Source organism: Carcharodon carcharias, chromosome 5 (genome assembly GCF_017639515.1).
Source record: "Carcharodon carcharias isolate sCarCar2 chromosome 5, sCarCar2.pri, whole genome shotgun sequence".
Classification (NCBI taxonomy): domain Eukaryota; kingdom Metazoa; phylum Chordata; class Chondrichthyes; order Lamniformes; family Lamnidae; genus Carcharodon; species Carcharodon carcharias.
The window spans coordinates 5,236,643-5,255,453 of NC_054471.1; the positions used below are offsets into that span (position 1 = coordinate 5,236,643).

General features: G+C 55.0%; 1 protein-coding gene across 1 annotated transcript in view; it reads right to left on the reverse strand.

Moving 5' to 3' along the window:
• LOC121278340 (phosphofurin acidic cluster sorting protein 1-like) overlaps positions 1–18,811 on the reverse strand; it is a 765,476-nt gene that overhangs the window by 218,558 nt on the left and 528,107 nt on the right. The window contains 1 exon segment of the mRNA XM_041188648.1: positions 2,204–2,336. Coding sequence (XP_041044582.1) covers positions 2,204–2,336 — 133 coding nt within the window.

Consider the following 18,811-nt stretch of genomic DNA (forward strand, 5'->3'; position numbering starts at 1 on the left):
TGTTTCAACAGGAAACTTGGCCGACTGATATTGGCCGTTCCTGTCCTTCGGAGCAGACCATTCTCCAGTTTCAGCAATTTCATTACCAAGTGCCCTCTTCTCACTGACCTTGTGTGAGAAACCGGCCTGTATCACCCATGACTGACCAGACCAGGTCAGACAACAACACTATAGCCTAAACCAGGTATCAGCAAGGATTCCATATTCCAATTTCCTACAGTTGGTGCACAACTAAAATTTTAAAAAATGAATGAAAAATCTGAAAAAATGAATGAAAAATCTACTTAATCTCACCTTAATTTACTTTAATATTTTCTGACCTTTAAAAAATGGGGAGCGCTACTTAGTAATTCTCACTGCCCGTCCACTCAGGACTCAGCACAGTGAAGGGAACAGACCGAACAATGTTTCAGTCAGGTCACATCTCAGACTGCTTAAACAAAGTTCCCAGATGTTCCAGCCAGGACTCAGTGGGAAGCAATCGTGCCATCAAGTCACAAGTTTAATGTCTCAAGCTTCACTTCAGAGGCTTGAGGACAAAATCCAGGCTGACAGTTACAGTGCAGGATCGAAGGAGCGCTGCACTGTCAGAGGGTCAGTACTGAGGGAGTGCTGCACTATCAGAGGGTCAGTACTGAGGGAGTGCTGCACTGTCAGAGGGTCAGTACTGAGGGAGTGCTGCACTGTCAGAGGGTCAGTACTGAGGGAGTGCGGCACTGTCAGAGGGTCAGTACTGAGGGTGTGCTGCACTGTCAGAGGGTCAGTACTGAGGGAGTGCTGCACTGTCGGAGGGTCAGTACTGAGGGAGTGCTGCACTGTCAGAGGGTCAGGACTGAGGGAGTGCTGCACTGTCAGAGGGTCAGGACTGAGGGAGTGCTGCACTGTCAGAGGGTCAGGACTGAGGGAGTGCTGCACTGTCAGAAGGACAGTACTGAGGGAGTGCTGCACTGTCAGAGGGTCAGTACTGAGGGAGTGCTGCACTGTCAGAGGGTCAGTACTGAGGGAGTGCTGCACTGTCAGAGGGTCAGTAATAAGGGAGTGCTGCACTGTCAGAGGGTCAGTACTGAGGGAGTGCTGCACTGTCGGAGGGTCAGTACTGAGGGAGTGCTGTACTGTCAGAGGGTCAGTACTGAGGGAGTGCTGCACTGTCAGAGGGTCAGTACTGAGGGAGCGCTGCACTGTCAGAGGGTCAGTACTGAGGGAGTGCTGCACTGTCAGAGGGTCAGTACTGAGGGAGTGCTGCACTATCAGAGGGTCAGTACTGAGGGAGTGCGGCACTGTCAGATGGTCAGTACTGAGGGAGCGCTGCACTGTCAGAGGGTCAGGACTGAGGGAGTGCTGCACTGTCAGAGGGTCAGGACTGAGGGAGTGCTGCACTGTCAGAAGGACAGTACTGAGGGAGTGCTGCACTGTCAGAGGGTCAGTACTGAGGGAGTGCTGCACTGTCAGAGGGTCAGGACTGAGGGAGTGCTGCACTGTCAGAGCGTCAGGACTGAGGGAGTGCTGCACTGTCAGAGGGTCAGTACTGAGGGAGTGCTGCACTGTCGGAGGGTCAGTACTGAGGGAGTGCTGCACTGTCAGAGGGTCAGTACTGAGGGAGAGCTGCACTGTCAGAGGGTCAGTACTGAGGGAGTGCTGCACTGTCAGAGGGTCAGGACTGAGGGAGTGCCGCACTGTCAGAGGGTCAGGACTGAGGGAGTGCTGCACTGTCAGAAGGACAGTACTGAGGGAGTGCTGCACTGTCAGAGGGTCAGTACTGAGGGAGTGCTGCACTGTCAGAGGGTCAGTACTGAGGGAGTGCTGCACTGTCAGAGGGTCAGTACTAAGGGAGTGCTGCACTGTCAGAGGGTCAGTACTGAGGGAGTGCTGCACTGTCGGAGGGTCAGTACTGAGGGAGTGCTGTACTGTCAGAGGGTCAGTGCTGAGGGAGTGCTGCACTGTCAGAGGGTCAGTACTGAGGGAGCGCTGCACTGTCAGAGGGTCAGTACTGAGGGAGCGCTGCACTGTCAGAGGGTCAGTACTGAGGGAGTGCTGCTCTGTCGGAGGGTCAGTGCTGCTATCTGGGATCTGACATTAAGAATAGCTTCTTGGACAAGATACTGGAGATTGGCAGCCGCCTGTTTAACTGTCCCCAGCAAGGCAGTGACTTCATGAGATGGGAGCTAAACTGCGTAGTGGAAAGAAAACCGGCATTCTGATTAACCTGAGTATTGAATCTGGAGTCTGGCAAGCACTCGCTGTCGAAACTGCTGGCTCTGTCACCTTGTGTCCTTGAGTTGTGCCGATCTTTCAGTGAAGTACTCCTGGGTCGTCGCAGTTGTTTACTTTCTGACTTACTGAATGGGGGAATAACAAGAATGATTTCAGTAGTTCCTGTGAGGACAAGAAGAGGCATCCCTAACTAAGGAAACATTAGGATTAACCTCTGGGTGCTGTCCTCACTGCTGCAGAGACTTCCATATTGCAGGGGAAGGGCTTGCCATGATTCTGGGACATCTAGTGCCAACATGGGAAGAGCACAGCTTGTAAAAGCAGGCCTTCCAAACTGCAGCCTCATGTGGCCCTGAAGCTCTGGCCACAAGTGACCACTGGACTCCGTATCCACTCACTTCACCACCTATAAGGGTAAGCACAAGAGGCGCATGGGAACACCGGCATACACAACTTGAACTTGAAACGATACTGCCATTCCTTCATTGTCACTGGATTAAAATCCTGTAACTCCCCCCCAGAACAGCAGTGGGAGTATCTGCAAAACAAAAACAGAATTACCTGGAAAAACTCAGCAGGTCTGGCAGCATCGGCGGAGAAGAAAAGAGTTGACGTTTCGAGTCCTCATGACCCTTCGACAGAACTGCAGTTCTGTCGAAGGGTCATGAGGACTCGAAACGTCAACTCTTTTCTTCTCCGCCGATGCTGCCAGACCTGCTGAGTTTTTCCAGGTAATTCTGTTTTTGTTTTGGATTTCCAGCATCCGCAGTTTTTTTGTTTTTATCCGTGGGAGTATCTGCACCTCACGGACCACAGTGGTTCAAGAAGAAGGTCTATCACCATCTTCTGAAGGGGCAGCTGGAGATGGGCAATAAATGCTGGCATTGTCAGCAATGCCCACACCCCATGGATTTTTTTTAATGAATCACTGAAACTTACCTTCTGGAATTTGGATGGGCAGCCTCTGGATTGATGGTTCAATAATATATCCATTCTTGTAAGCACCAATGGGAGAACCAGGACTAGAAACCGTCCTTTCTAAACTTCCATGGTTCAGGGGTACGGCTAGACTTTGCATGCTCCTACTGCTAAGGTTTGGAGACCCCCATGAGGCCCACTTCTTGCAGTTTATGGAGGAGGTGGGGGAGGGGTATGGAGAGTAGGTGGGTGGGGGATATGAGGAGGAAGTGGGTAAGGAATGTGGGAAGGAGGTGGGAGCAGGATGTGGGGAGGAGGTGGTGGAGGGGTATGGAGAGTAGGTGGGTGGGGGATATGAAGAGGAAGTGGGTAAGGAATGTGGGAAGGAGGTGGGAGCAGGATGTGGGGAGGAGGTGGGGGAGGGGTATGGAGAGTAGGTGGGTGGGGGATATGAGGAGGAAGTGGGTAAGGAATGTGGGAAGGAGGTGGGAGCAGGATGTGGGGAGGAGGTGGTGGAGGGGTATGGAGAGTAGGTGGGTGGGGGATATGAAGAGGAAGTGGGTAAGGAATGTGGGAAGGAGGTGGGAGCAGGATGTGGGGAGGAGGTGGTGGAGGGGTATGGAGAGTAGGTGGGTGGGGGATATGAGGAGGAAGTGGGTAAGGAATGTGGGAAGGAGGTGGGAGCAGGATGTGGGGAGGAGGTGGTGGAGGGGTATGGAGAGTAGGTGGGTGGGGGATATGAGGAGGAAGTGGGTAAGGAATGTGGGAAGGAGGTGGGAGCAGGATGTGGGGAGGAGGTGGTGGAGGGGTATGGAGAGTAGGTGGGTGGGGGATATGAGGAGGAAGTGGGTAAGGAATGTGGGAAGGAGGTGGGAGCAGGATGTGGGGAGGAGGTGGTGGAGGGGTATGGAGAGTAGGTGGGTGGGGGATATGAAGAGGAAGTGGGTAAGGAATGTGGGAAGGAGGTGGGAGCAGGATGTGGGGAGGAGGTGGTGGAGGGGTATGGAGAGTAGGTGGGTGGGGGATATGAAGAGGAAGTGGGTAAGGAATGTGGGAAGGAGGTGGGAGCAGGATGTGGGGAGGAGGTGGTGGAGGGGTATGGAGAGTATGTGGGTGGGGGATATGAGGAGGAAGTGGGTAAGGAATGTGGGAAGGAGGTGGGAGTAGGATGTGGGGAGGAGGTGGTGGAGGGGTATGGAGAGTAGGTGGGTGGGGGATATGAGGAGGAAGTGGGTAAGGAATGTGGGAAGGAGGTGGGAGCAGGATGTGGGGAGGAGGTGGTGGAGGGGTATGGAGAGTAGGTGGGTGGGGGATATGAGGAGGAAGTGGGTAAGGAATGTGGGAAGGAGGTGGGAGCAGGATGTGGGGAGGAGGTGGGGGAGGGGTATGGAGAGTAGGTGGGTGGGGGATATGAAGAGGAAGTGGGTAAGGAATGTGGGAAGGAGGTGGGAGCAGGATGTGGGGAGGAGGTGGTGGAGGGGTATGGAGAGTAGGTGGGTGGGGGATATGAAGAGGAAGTGGGTAAGGAATGTGGGAAGGAGGTGGGAGCAGGATGTGGGGAGGAGGTGGTGGAGGGGTATGGAGAGTATGTGGGTGGGGGATATGAGGAGGAAGTGGGTAAGGAATGTGGGAAGGAGGTGGGAGCAGGATGTGGGGAGGAGGTGGTGGAGGGGTATGGAGAGTAGGTGGGTGGGGGATATGAGGAGGAAGTGGGTAAGGAATGTGGGAAGGAGGTGGGAGCAGGATGTGGGGAGGAGGTGGTGGATGGGTATGGAGAGTAGGTGGGTGGGGGATATGAAGAGGAAGTGGGTAAGGAATGTGGGAAGGAGGTGGGAGCAGGATGTGGGGAGGAGGTGGTGGAGGGGTATGGAGAGTAGGTGGGTGGGGGATATGAAGAGGAAGTGGGTAAGGAATGTGGGAAGGAGGTGGGAGCAGGATGTGGGGAGGAGGTGGTGGAGGGGTATGGAGAGTAGGTGGGTGGGGGATATGAGGAGGAAGTGGGTAAGGAATGTGGGAAGGAGGTGGGAGCAGGATGTGGGGAGGAGGTGGTGGAGGGGTATGGAGAGTAGGTGGGTGGGGGATATGAAGAGGAAGTGGGTAAGGAATGTGGGAAGGAGGTGGGAGCAGGATGTGGGGAGGAGGTGGTGGAGGGGTATGGAGAGTAGGTGGGTGGGGGATATGAGGAGGAAGTGGGTAAGGAATGTGGGAAGGAGGTGGGAGCAGGATGTGGGGAGGAGGTGGGGGAGGGGTATGGAGAGTAGGTGGGTGGGGGATATGAAGAGGAAGTGGGTAAGGAATGTGGGAAGGAGGTGGGAGCAGGATGTGGGGAGGAGGTGGGGGAGGGGTATGGAGAGTAGGTGGGTGGGGGATATGAAGAGGAAGTGGGTAAGGAATGTGGGAAGGAGGTGGGAGCAGGATGTGGGGAGGAGGTGGTGGAGGGGTATGGAGAGTAGGTGGGTGGGGGATATGAGGAGGAAGTGGGTAAGGAATATGGGAAGGAGGTGGGAGCAGGATGTGGGGAGGAGGTGGTGGAGGGGTATGGAGAGTAGGTGGGTGGGGGATATGAGGAGGAAGTGGGTAAGGAATGTGGGAAGGAGGTGGGAGCAGGATGTGGGGAGGAGGTGGTGGAGGGGTATGGAGAGTAGGTGGGTGGGGGATATGAGGAGGAAGTGGGTAAGGAATGTGGGAAGGAGGTGGGAGCAGGATGTGGGGAGGAGGTGGTGGAGGGGTATGGAGAGTATGTGGGTGGGGGATATGAAGAGGAAGTGGGTAAGGAATGTGGGAAGGAGGTGGGAGCAGGATGTGGGGAGGAGGTGGTGGAGGGGTATGGAGAGTAGGTGGGTGGGGGATATGAGGAGGAAGTGGGTAAGGAATGTGGGAAGGAGGTGGGAGCAGGATGTGGGGAGGAGGTGGGGGAGGGGTATGGAGAGTTGGTGGGTGGGGGATATGAGGAGGAAGTGGGTAAGGAATGTGGGAAGGAGGTGGGAGCAGGATGTGGGGAGGAGGTGGTGGAGGGGTATGGAGAGTAGGTGGGTGGGGGATATGAAGAGGAAGTGGGTAAGGAATGTGGGAAGGAGGTGGGAGCAGGATGTGGGGAGGAGGTGGTGGAGGGGTATGGAGAGTAGGTGGGTGGGGGATATGAAGAGGAAGTGGGTAAGGAATGTGGGAAGGAGGTGGGAGCAGGATGTGGGGAGGAGGTGGTGGAGGGGTATGGAGAGTAGGTGGGTGGGGGATATGAAGAGGAAGTGGGTAAGGAATGTGGGAAGGAGGTGGGAGCAGGATGTGGGGAGGAGGTGGTGGAGGGGTATGGAGAGTAGGTGGGTGGGGGATATGAGGAGGAAGTGGGTAAGGAATGTGGGAAGGAGGTGGGAGCAGGATGTGGGGAGGAGGTGGTGGAGGGGTATGGAGAGTAGGTGGGTGGGGGATATGAAGAGGAAGTGGGTAAGGAATGTGGGAAGGAGGTGGGAGCAGGATGTGGGGAGGAGGTGGTGGAGGGGTATGGAGAGTAGGTGGGTGGGGGATATGAAGAGGAAGTGGGTAAGGAATGTGGGAAGGAGGTGGGAGCAGGATGTGGGGAGGAGGTGGTGGAAGGGTATGGAGAGTAGGTGGGTGGCGGATATGAGGAGGAAGTGGGTAAGGAATGTGGGAAGGAGGTGGGAGCAGGATGTGGGGAGGAGGTGGTGGAGGGGTATGGAGAGTAGGTGGGTGGCGGATATGAGGAGGAAGTGGGTAAGGAATGTGGGAAGGAGGTGGGAGCAGGATGTGGGGAGGAGGTGGTGGAGGGGTATGGAGAGTAGGTGGGTGGGGGATATGAGGAGGAAGTGGGTAAGGAATGTGGGAAGGAGGTGGGAGCAGGATGTGGGGAGGAGGTGGTGGAGGGGTATGGAGAGTAGGTGGGTGGGGGATATGAGGAGGAAGTGGGTAAGGAATGTGGGAAGGAGGTGGGAGCAGGATGTGGGGAGGAGGTGGTGGAGGGGTATGGAGAGTAGGTGGGTGGGGGATATGAAGAGGAAGTGGGTAAGGAATGTGGGAAGGAGGTGGGAGCAGGATGTGGGGAGGAGGTGGGGGAGGGGTATGGAGAGTAGGTGGGTGGGGGATATGAAGAGGAAGTGGGTAAGGAATGTGGGAAGGAGGTGGGAGCAGGATGTGGGGAGGAGGTGGATGAGGCATAGAGTCATAGAGGTCTACAGCTCAGAAAAAGGCCCTTTGGCCCATCGAATCTGTGCCAGTCAAACAAGTACCTAACTATTCCAATCCCATTTTCCAGCACTAGGCCGTTAGCCTTGTATACCATGGCATTGCAAGTGCACATCCAAATGTTATGAGGGTTTCTGCCTCTCCCACCCTTTCAGGCAGTGAGTTCCAGATTCCCACCACCCTCTGGGTGAAATAATTCTTCCTCACATCCCCTCTAAACCTCCTGCCTCTTACCTTAAATCTGTGCCCCCTGGTTATTGATCCCTCCGCCAAGGGGAAAAGTTCCTTTCTGTCTACCCGACCTATGCCCCTCATAATTTTATACACCTCAATCACGTTCCCCCTCAATCTCCTCTGCTCCAGGGAAAATAACCCCAGTCTATCCAATCTCTCCTCATAACTAATCAGCAAGTTCGCGGTTGACATGAAAATTGGTGGGGTGGTAAATAGTGAGGAGGATAGCCTCACAGGATCACACAGTGCAGAAGAGGCTCTTCGGCCCATCCAGTCTGCACCGACACGTGAGAAACTCCTGACCTACCTACCTCTCCAGCCCAGGCAACATTTTGGTAAATCTCCTCTGCACTCTCTCTAGTGTGATCATATCCTTCCTAGAATGCGGATTCCAGAACTACATGCAATACTCTAGCTGTGGCCCATCTGACCAGCCCATCAGTGTTCTGTAATCTAAGGCTATCCTCCTCACTATTTACCACCCCACCAATTTTCATGTCAACCGCGAACTTACTGATCAACCCTCCTACATTCAAACCTAAATTGTTTATATATACCACAAACAGCAAGAGACCCAACACCGATCCCTGTGGAACCTCACTGGACACAGACATCCAGTCACAAAAACACCCCTCGACCATCACCCTCTGCTTCCTGCCACTCAGCCAATTCTGGATCCAATTTGTCAAATTGCCTTGGATCCCATGGGCTCTTACCTTCGTTATCAGTCTCCCATGTGGGGCCTTATCAAAAGCCTTGCTGAAGCCCAAGTAGACTACGTCAAATGCATTGTCCTCATCTACACACCTGGTCACCTCTTCGAAAAATTCAATCAAACTGGTCAAACATGACCTCCCCTTAACAAAACCCTGCTGACTGTCCTTGATTAATCCCTGCCTCTCCAAGTGTAGATTAATTCTGTTAGTCAGAATTGCTTCCAATAGTTTCCCCACCACTGAGGTTAGACTGACTGGTCTGTAGTTCCCTGGTTTATCTCCTCCTCCCTTCTTGAATAACGGTCTCACATTGGCTGTCCTCCAGTCCTCTGGCACCTCTCCTGTGGCCAGAGAGGTATTGAAAATTATTGCCAGCGCCCCTGCTATCCCCTCCCTTGCCTCACTCAACAGCCTGAGATACATTTCACCCGGGCCTGGAGATTTATCTACTTTTAAGCCTGCCAGACCACTGAGAACCTCCTCCCTTTCTATTAATTTCTTTATTTATATGACGGGTGAGGGTGGGTGAAGGATATGGGGAGGAAGCGGGTGAAGGATATAGGGAGGAGGTGGGGGAGGGATGAGATGGGGAGACAGCAGGAGGGAAATACAGGGAGGGGGTGGGGTTGTGTGACCCGGGGAGGGGGTGGGGTTGTGTGACCCGGGGAGGGGGTGGGGTTGTGTGACCCGGGGAGGGGGTGGGGTTGTGTGACCCGGGGAGGGGGTGGGGTTGTGTGAACGGGGAGGGGGTGGGGTTGTGTGACCCGGGGAGGGGGTGGGGTTGTGTGACCCGGGGAGGGGGTGGGGTTGTGTGACCCGGGGAGGGGGTGGGGTTGTGTGACACGGGGAGGGGGTGGGGTTGTGTGACCCGGGGAGGGGGTGGGGTTGTGTGACCCGGGGAGGGGGTGGGGTTGTGTGAATGGGGAGGGGGTGGGGTTGTGTGACCCGGGGAGGGGGTGGGGTTGTGTGACCCGGGGAGGGGGTGGGGTTGGGTGAATGGGGAGGGGGTGGGGTTGTGTGACCCGGGGAGGGGGTGGGGTTGTGTGACCCGGGGAGGGGGTGGGGTTGTGTGAACGGGGAGGGGGTGGGGTTGTGTGAATGGGGAGGGGGTGGGGTTGTGTGACCCGGGGAGGGGGTGGGGTTGTGTGACACGGGGAGGGGGTGGGGCTGTGTGACCCGGGGAGGGGGTGGGGTTGTGTGACCCGGGGAGGGGGTGGGGTTGTGTGACCCGGGGAGGGGGTGGGGTTGTGTGACCCGGGGAGGGGGTGGGGTTGTGTGACACGGGGAGGGGGTGGGGTTGTGTGACCCGGGGAGGGGGTGGGGTTGTGTGACCCGGGGAGGGGGTGGGGTTGTGTGACCCGGGGAGGGGGTGGGGTTGTGTGACACGGGGAGGGGGTGGGGTTGTGTGACCCGGGGAGGGGGTGGGGTTGTGTGACACGGGGAGGGGGTGGGGTTGTGTGACACGGGGAGGGGGTGGGGTTGTGTGACCCGGGGAGGGGGTGGGGTTGTGTGACCCGGGGAGGGGGTGGGGTTGTGTGACCCGGGGAGGGGGTGGGGTTGTGTGACCCGGGGAGGGGGTGGGGTTGTGTGACCCGGGGAGGGGGTGGGGTTGTGTGAATGGGGAGGGGGTGGGGTTGTGTGACCCGGGGAGGGGGTGGGGTTGTGTGACCCGGGGAGGGGGTGGGGTTGTGTGACCCGGGGAGGGGGTGGGGTTGTGTGAACGGGGAGGGGGTGGGGTTGTGTGAATGGGGAGGGGGTGGGGTTGTGTGACCCGGGGAGGGGGTGGGGTTGTGTGACCCGGGGAGGGGGTGGGGTTGTGTGACACGGGGAGGGGGTGGGGTTGTGTGAACGGGGAGGGGGTGGGGTTGTGTGAACGGGGAGGGGGTGGGGTTGTGTGACACGGGGAGGGGGTGGGGTTGTGTGACACGGGGAGGGGGTGGGGTTGTGTGACCCGGGGAGGGGGTGGGGTTGTGTGAACGGGGAGGGGGTGGGGTTGTGTGACCCGGGGAGGGGGTGGGGTTGTGTGACCCGGGGAGGGGGTGGGGTTGTGTGACCCGGGGAGGGGGTGGGGTTGTGTGACCCGGGGAGGGGGTGGGGTTGTGTGAATGGGGAGGGGGGTGGGGTTGTGTGACCCGGGGAGGGGGTGGGGTTGTGTGACCCGGGGAGGGGGGTGGGGTTGTGTGACCCGGGGAGGGGGTGGGGTTGGGTGACCCGGGGAGGGGGTGGGGTTGTGTGACCCGGGGAGGGGGTGGGGTTGTGTGACCCGGGGAGGGGGTGGGGTTGTGTGAATGGGGAGGGGGGTGGGGTTGTGTGACCCGGGGAGGGGGTGGGGTTGGGTGACCCGGGGAGGGGGTGGGGTTGTGTGACCCGGGGAGGGGGTGGGGTTGTGTGACCCGGGGAGGGGGTGGGTTGTGTGACCCGGGGAGGGGGTGGGGTTGGGTGACCCGGGGAGGGGGGTGGGGTTGTGTGACCCGGGGAGGGGGGTGGGGTTGTCGTGAACGGGGAGGGGGTGGGGTTGTGTGACCCGGGGAGGGGGTGGGGTTGTGTGACCCGGGGAGGGGGTGGGGTTGTGTGACCCGGGGAGGGGGTGGGGTTGTGTGACCCGGGGAGGGGGTGGGGTTGTGTGAACGGGGAGGGGGTGGGGTTGTGTGAACGGGGAGGGGGTGGGGTTGTGTGACCCGGGGAGGGGGTGGGGTTGTGTGACCCGGGGAGGGGGTGGGGTTGTGTGACCCGGGGAGGGGGTGGGGTTGTGTGACCCGGGGAGGGGGTGGGGTTGTGTGACACGGGGAGGGGGTGGGGTTGTGTGACCCGGGGAGGGGGTGGGGTTGTGTGACCCGGGGAGGGGGTGGGGTTGTGTGACCCGGGGAGGGGGTGGGGCTGTGTGACACGGGGAGGGGGTGGGGTTGTGTGACCCGGGGAAGGGGTGGGGTTGTGTGACCCGGGGAGGGGGTGGGGTTGTGTGACCCGGGGAGGGGGTGGGGTTGTGTGACCCGGGGAGGGGGTGGGGTTGTGTGACCCGGGGAGGGGGTGGGGTTGTGTGACACGGGGAGGGGGTGGGGTTGTGTGACCCGGGGAGGGGGTGGGGTTGTGTGACCCGGGGAGGGGGTGGGGTTGTGTGACCCGGGGAGGGGGTGGGGTTGTGTGACACGGGGAGGGGGTGGGGTTGTGTGACCCGGGGAGGGGGTGGGGTTGTGTGACCCGGGGAGGGGGTGGGGTTGTGTGACACGGGGAGGGGGTGGGGTTGTGTGACCCGGGGGAGGGGGTGGGGTTGTGTGAATGGGGAGGGGGTGGGGTTGTGTGACCCGGGGAGGGGGTGGGGTTGTGTGACCCGGGGAGGGGGTGGGGTTGTGTGACCCGGGGAGGGGGTGGGGTTGTGTGACCCGGGGAGGGGGTGGGGTTGGGTGACCCGGGGAGGGTGTGGGGTTGTGTGACCCGGGGAGGGGGTGGGGTTGTGTGACCCGGGGAGGGGGTGGGGTTGTGTGACCCGGGGAGGGGGTGGGGTTGTGTGAATGGGGAGGGGGTGGGGTTGTGTGAACGGGGAGGGGGTGGGGTTGTGTGACCCGGGGAGGGGGTGGGGTTGTGTGACCCGGGGAGGGGGTGGGGTTGTGTGACCCGGGGAGGGGGTGGGGTTGTGTGACCCGGGGAGGGGGTGGGGTTGTGTGACCGGGGAGGGGGTGGGGTTGTGTGACACGGGGAGGGGGTGGCGTTGTGAGACCCGGGGAGGGGGTGGGGTTGTGTGAATGGGGAGGGGGTGGGGTTGTGTGACCCGGGGAGGGGGTGGGGTTGTGTGACCCGGGGAGGGGGTGGGGTTGTGTGACCCGGGGAGGGGGTGGGGTTGTGTGACCCGGGGAGGGGGTGGGGTTGGGTGACCCGGGGAGGGGGTGGGGTTGTGTGACCTGGGGAGGGGGTGGGGTTGTGTGACCCGGGGAGGGGGTGGGGTTGTGTGACCCGGGGAGGGGGGTGGGGTTGTGTGAATGGGGAGGGGGTGGGGTTGTGTGACCCGGGGAGGGGGTGGGGTTGTGTGACCCGGGGAGGGGGTGGGGTTGTGTGAACGGGGAGGGGGTGGGGTTGTGTGACCCGGGGAGGGGGTGGGGTTGTGTGACCCGGGGAGGGGGTGGGGTTGTGTGACCCGGGGAGGGGGTGGGGTTGTGTGACACGGGGAGGGGGTGGGGTTGTGTGACCCGGGGAGGGGGTGGGGTTGTGTGACCCGGGGAGGGGGTGGGGTTGTGTGACACGGGGAGGGGGTGGGGTTGTGTGACCCGGGGAGGGGGTGGGGTTGTGTGAATGGGGAGGGGGTGGGGTTGTGTGACCCGGGGAGGGGGTGGGGTTGTGTGACCCGGGGAGGGGGTGGGGTTGTGTGACCCGGGGAGGGGGTGGGGTTGTGTGACCCGGGGAGGGGGTGGGGTTGGGTGACCCGGGGAGGGTGTGGGGTTGTGTGACCCGGGGAGGGGGTGGGGTTGTGTGACCCGGGGGGGGGGGGGGGGTTGTGTGACCCGGGGAGGGGGTGGGGTTGTGTGAATGGGGAGGGGGTGGGGTTGTGTGAACGGGGAGGGGGTGGGGTTGTGTGACCCGGGGAGGGGGTGGGGTTGTGTGACCCGGGGAGGGGGTGGGGTTGTGTGACCCGGGGAGGGGGTGGGGTTGTGTGACCCGGGGAGGGGGTGGGGTTGTGTGACCCGGGGAGGGGGTGGGGTTGTGTGACACGGGGAGGGGGTGGCGTTGTGAGACCCGGGGAGGGGGTGGGGTTGTGTGAATGGGGAGGGGGTGGGGTTGTGTGACCCGGGGAGGGGGTGGGGTTGTGTGAATTTTTAGGAAACAGAGATTGTTTAAGCAAGTTACATTTGTATTTATTGGTGTTAGGAATGAGTTTTAGCTTCAATGTTTAAGTTTGAATTGTATTTCTGTTAAACTGAGTTTAGGTTCATTTGGAAGCCTTCATTCCTAACGAGTTTTACAACTGGAAGAGAAGTTAGGCAACCACAAGTGTAGACAGGCAGGTCCCACCAAAAGATGAAACAAGAAGCAGTTTGATTTGGAAGCTATTTGGGTTCAGTTGGTTTTGAAAGTAGCTGCCAGGAGAGACTGGAGCAAAGGGGACAGATTGCCAGTCCCAAACTAAAGAAAGGACCCCAAAATCCAGGGGAGTGGAACAGGAGAAAGTCCAAAGCAGACCTTCTAGTCAAAGGAAGGGCAAGTACCTGGAAAAGGTCCTGTTAAGTGAAGTTAAGTGTGAGGGGCAGAGAGAAAGACTCCAAGCCTTAAAAAGGCAAAAGCTGCGGAAAGCAGATTTAAAGCTCGAACAGCTTGAAAAAGGCCAGAAAGTCCAAAGAGTCAACTGAAGGTCTGTAACTCTTTGCTACAGGCATGGGAAGTGTTATGGTGTCCTGTTGACGGCTGAGTCGATGCGAGAGAGTGCATGGAATGAAGCCTGAATGCATGTGGTGACCCGGGGAGAGGGACATCGGAAGGAGGGTTTGAAATGTTGGAGCTGGGCCTTCACGGAAGGCATCTGAAAGAAAGCATCAGTTTGGGAGAAGATTCAAAGGGAGTTCTTGGAGAGTGGAGATTGAAAACCCTCATATGAACTACGGAGTTCAGTGAGACCAGTTGGCTCATGGTGGGGCAAGCATCTGGGGGGGAGTTGAAGAGAGGTTCCATGGCATCTGGTTGAGGTGGCATCTGTCACTTGGTTTCAGGGTGTGCTGTGTCTCACCATAGGCTGAATATTGGTTTACATGGACTTTGTACTTACTGTGAACATTAGAGTATAAGATAGCTTTTGTAACTTGTGTTATCCTTACAAATCTGTATATATCTGTAAAGATATAGTTGTGGGTGAAGGAGTATTGTAATATAGTTGATCTGCTGTTATTTAATAAATGTTTTATGCTTTTGTGACTTTGTTCAATAGCCACTCCCCACGTATCTAAACAAACAAATTAAAGTTAGGGTTTATCAAGCTGGGTTCCACCCTGAGATCAGGCCTGTCCAGGGGTAATCTCAGCTGGGAATCAAAGCAAAGTGGGGGCTCTTGTGGGATGTGAAACTTGGACAGCAGGTGATTGGACCCGGAATAATAATTGGTCCAGGATTATCATTCTAAGGCGAGATTAGAGATCCTTGAACATTGGTGGGATCATAAAACAAGTATGTGGGAGGTAAAGAGGTACTGGACATAGGAATTGGAGTTGCTGTGAGGTATATTATGTAGGTTGGAATTCAAAACGGCTTTGGAGGCTGCTGAGCCTTTTTTTACAGTTGTAAGATGTAACTCTGACTGGTTTACAGAAATTAACTAAGAGTAAGCTAATGGAATTGATGGATAAACTGGAGTTCGCATTACCCAAAGGGGTGAGGGAAGTAGACCAATTTGAGTTAATAGCACAGCGTTTAAACCTGGAAGGGATACCAGACAGACCACTTTCTCCAGGGGGTGAGTCACAGCTTGAGGCAGTGAGACTTTAGTTACAAACAAAGAAACTTGAACTGGAGGAAAAGAAAAAAAAAGAGAATTGGAATGGAAAAAGCTAGAGGCAAAAGATAAGGGAAAGGAAAGAGAAATAATTTAGGCAGCTAGGATTGGAATTTCAGGTAAGGTAGAAGGATAAAGAAAGAATGGCAAAAGAAAGAGAGAAGGTACAAGAAAATGAATACCAGTTTAAAAGGATGGAAGTTAAAAAAGAGATCTCAGATGCTGAGGAAAGTTCTAATGATGGAAAAACCTTCAATTTAAAACCTAGTGGGGGAATCACAGAATCACACAGTGCAGAAGAGGCCCTTCGGCCCATCCAGTCTGCACCGACACGTGAGAAACACCTGACCTACCTACCTAATCCCATTTACCAGCACTTGGCCCATAGCCTTGAATGTTATGATGTGCCAAGTGCTCATCCAGGTACTTTTTAAAGGGTGTGAGGCAACCCGCCTCCACCACCCTCCCAGGCAGCACATTCCAGACCCTCACCACCCTCTGGGTAAAAAAGCTTTTCCTCACATCCCCCCTAAACCTCCTGCCCCTCACCTTGAACTTATGTCCCCTCATGACTGACCCTTCAACTAAGGGGAACAGCTGCTCCCTATCCACCCTGTCCATGCCCCTCATAATCTTGTACACCTCGATCAGGTCGCCCCTCAGTCTTCTCTGCTCCAATGAAAATAACCCAAGTCAATCCAACCTCTCTTCATAACTTAAATGTTTCATCCCAGGTAACATCCTGGTGAATCTCCTCTGCACCCCCTCCAGTACAATCACATCCTTCCTATAATGTGGCGACCAGAACTGCACACTGTACTCCAGCTGTGGCCTTACCAAGGTTCTATACAACGCCAACATGACCTCCCTACTTTTGTAATCTATGCCTCGATTGATAAAGGCAAGTCTCCCATATGCCTTTTTCACCACCCCACTAACATGCCCCTCCACCTTCAGAGATCTATGGACACACACGCCAAGGTCCCTTTGTTCCTCAGAACTTCCTAGTGTCGTGCCGTTCATTGAATACTTCCTTGTCAAATTACTCCTTCCAAAGTGTATCACCTCACACTTTTCAGGGTTAAATTCCATCTGCCACTTATCTGCCCATTTGATCATCCTGTCTATATCTTCCTGTAGCCCAAGACACTCAACCTCACTGTTAACCACCCCGCCAATCTTTGTGTCACCCGCAAACTTACTAATCCTATCTATGTTCTTTTATATAAATGACAAATAATAGGGGACCCAGTACAGATCCCTGTGGTACACCACTGGACACTGGCTTCCAGTCACTAAAGCATCCTTCTGTCATCACCCTCTGCCTCCTACAACTAAGCCAATTTTGAATCCACCTTATCAAATTACCCTGTTTAAGTTTGTGCTAACTCTCCCAAAGTTTGAGGGAAGGGATGTACAGGCATTCTGTATTTCATTTGATAAGGTAGCTAGGCAAATGAAGTGGTCAAAAGAAATCTGGACATTGCTCTTACACAGTAGGTTGGTAGGTAGAGCTCACGAGGTTTATGCAATAGTGTCAGAAGAGGTATTGGTGGATTATGATGCAGTAAAAATGACTGTTCTGAGTCTGTATGAGTTAGTCCCTGAGGCAGATAGGCAGAAATTTCGGAATGTAACAAAACAGTTGGGCAGACCTATATTGAGTTTGAGAGGGTAAAGCAAAGTAATTTTGACTGTTGGATTAAATTGCATTAAAGGTAGAGGCAACATATGAAGCTCTTAGGGAAATAATTCTCTTGGAAGAATTTAAAGATTTACTTCCTCTTGTAGTTAGGACCCATGTTGAAGACCAGAGGGTTAAGACTGCTAGACAGGTAGTGGAGATGGCTGATGATTATGGACTGGTCCATAAATCTAAATCCTTTTTCCATCACCCCCATAATTCCGAGAAGGATCGAAGTTCGGGAGGCCAAAAGAAAGCAAGTAGCCAGGGAAGAAGGGGACAGTTGGGAATTCTCATACAATTTCTCCTCAGGCCAGAAAGGAAGGCAAGTGACATTCAAAAGCTGAAGTGTTTCCATTGTAACAGGGTAGGACATGTAAGGGCAGGTTGCTGGAGATTAAATGGTAGGCCTATTGCAGTAGTAAGAAGCTAAGGAGTCCTCAGTAAAGGTTGCATCAGAGAAGGAAATGGTTGTTAAAATTGTAGCAGTGGTATTGGTGAAACGTGTTTCCCTCAGAACATACAGGAAAGGGGGAGATGGTTCAGGATCGTCAGGAGAATTCTTCTTTGATTGCGGGTGAAGGAAGCCAGGTTTACAGAGGGTCTGGATGTTTTATGTCAAAGGGAGAAGTGTTCCCTTACTCCTCCAACAAAACAGGTAAACCAATTCAAATTTTGAGAGGTACAGGGGCAGATCAATCATTGATGGTGGCAGATGATACAATTTGTGTTCCAGCTAGTTTTATGAAGCAAAAAGTACTAATAAGGGATATTAATGGAATAAAATCACTTTGTAAATGGAATTGTTACAGTGGGAATTATTCCCAATTCACCTGTTGAAGGGGTAGATTTTATTCTGGGTAGTGATTTGGCTAGTGGAGGCAGTATGTGGCAACAGCTGTATTACAGCAGGCAATTGATGGTGATCTTAACTGCCATGAAGATATAATAATTTTCGTAATGTTATTGGAATTTATTGTAATGTAAAGTAATAGTGTGTGTGTGTGTGTGTGTGTGTGTGTGTGTGTGTGACTTAATTGCATTAAAGGCAGCTGGTCTGAAGGCTTTGATGTAACAGAAAATAAGCTAGGTTTGAAATAAGTAGGTAAACATGGGGGATGTTTTAGGATGTGAGGTGTAAAGGTAACAATTGCATTTTTAAATAAGCCAGACTAGATTGAATTCAAAAGAGGGAGTGAAATATTACACCTAGTCAAGAAACAGTGTGTTTATTTTTTCCCAAAGATTACTGGTAAAATTGGTACTATGATAGATTTTATTATTAGAGAGATAAAAACCCAAAGACATAGTGAAACACTGCGAATTTGCATTCAAAGGGGAAAATATGTATAAAGGAGAGAAGGCTGAGTGTAAGAGCAGGAATTCTAAGGTCTAAAACAAATGTGAAAACGCCTTCAGCATCTATGCCTCAAGCTGTTGCCTACAAAGAACTGAAGCTGAGAAAATTCATTTTGAATTGGATTGTTCAGGGTATTGCGTTTCTTTACCTGGGTCTTTTAAAATCTGCGTCTTACTGTTGCCTTAATGAAAGTGTAACTGGGAGTTAGATTGACTGGGGATTTAGAGGTTATCATAGTAATTTGTAAGTATTTGAAATCATTTTTCCTATTAATAAAGGTTTAGCTCGGTTTTGTAAGAAACCTATAAGACTTGGTGGCCTTCTTTTTACTGATTTCAAAGCCCGCATCTCGAAATAAGTACAAATTGCAAAAATAGTTGTGGCAGCTGCTTCAAGTTTCCCTCTGGGATTTGGGCAGCTTGGAATTTACCATCCGCCTGCCAATAACACAACCACGAAGTGGGGTTGAGTGTGTTGGGGGTGAGGTGGGGTTGAGTGTGCTGGGGGTGAGGTGGGGTTGAGTGTGCTGGGGGTGAGGTGGGGTTGAGTGTGCTGGGGGTGAGGTGGGGTTGAGTGTGCTGGGGGTGAGGTGGGGTTGAGTGTGCTGGGGGTGAGGTGGGGTTGAGTGTGCTGGGGGTGAGGTGGGGTTGAGTGTGCTGGGGGTGAGGTGGGGTTGAGTGTGCTGGGGGTGAGGTGGGGTTGAGTGTGCTGAGGGTGAGGTGGGGTTGAGTGTGCTGAGGGTAAGGTGGGGTTGAGTGTGTTGGGGGTGAGGTGGGGTTGAGTGTGTTGAGGGTGAGGTGGGGTTGAGTGTGCTGAGGGTGAGGTGGGGTTGAGTGTGCTGGGGGTGAGGTGGGGTTGAGTGTGCTGGGGGTGAGGTGGGGTTGAGTGTGCTGAGGGTGAGGTGGGGTTGAGTGTGTTGGGGACGAGGTGGGGTTGAGTGTGCTGAGGGTGAGGTGGGGTTGAGTGTGCTGGGGACGAGGTGGGGTTGAGTGTGCTGGGGTTGAGGTGGGGTTGAGTGTGCT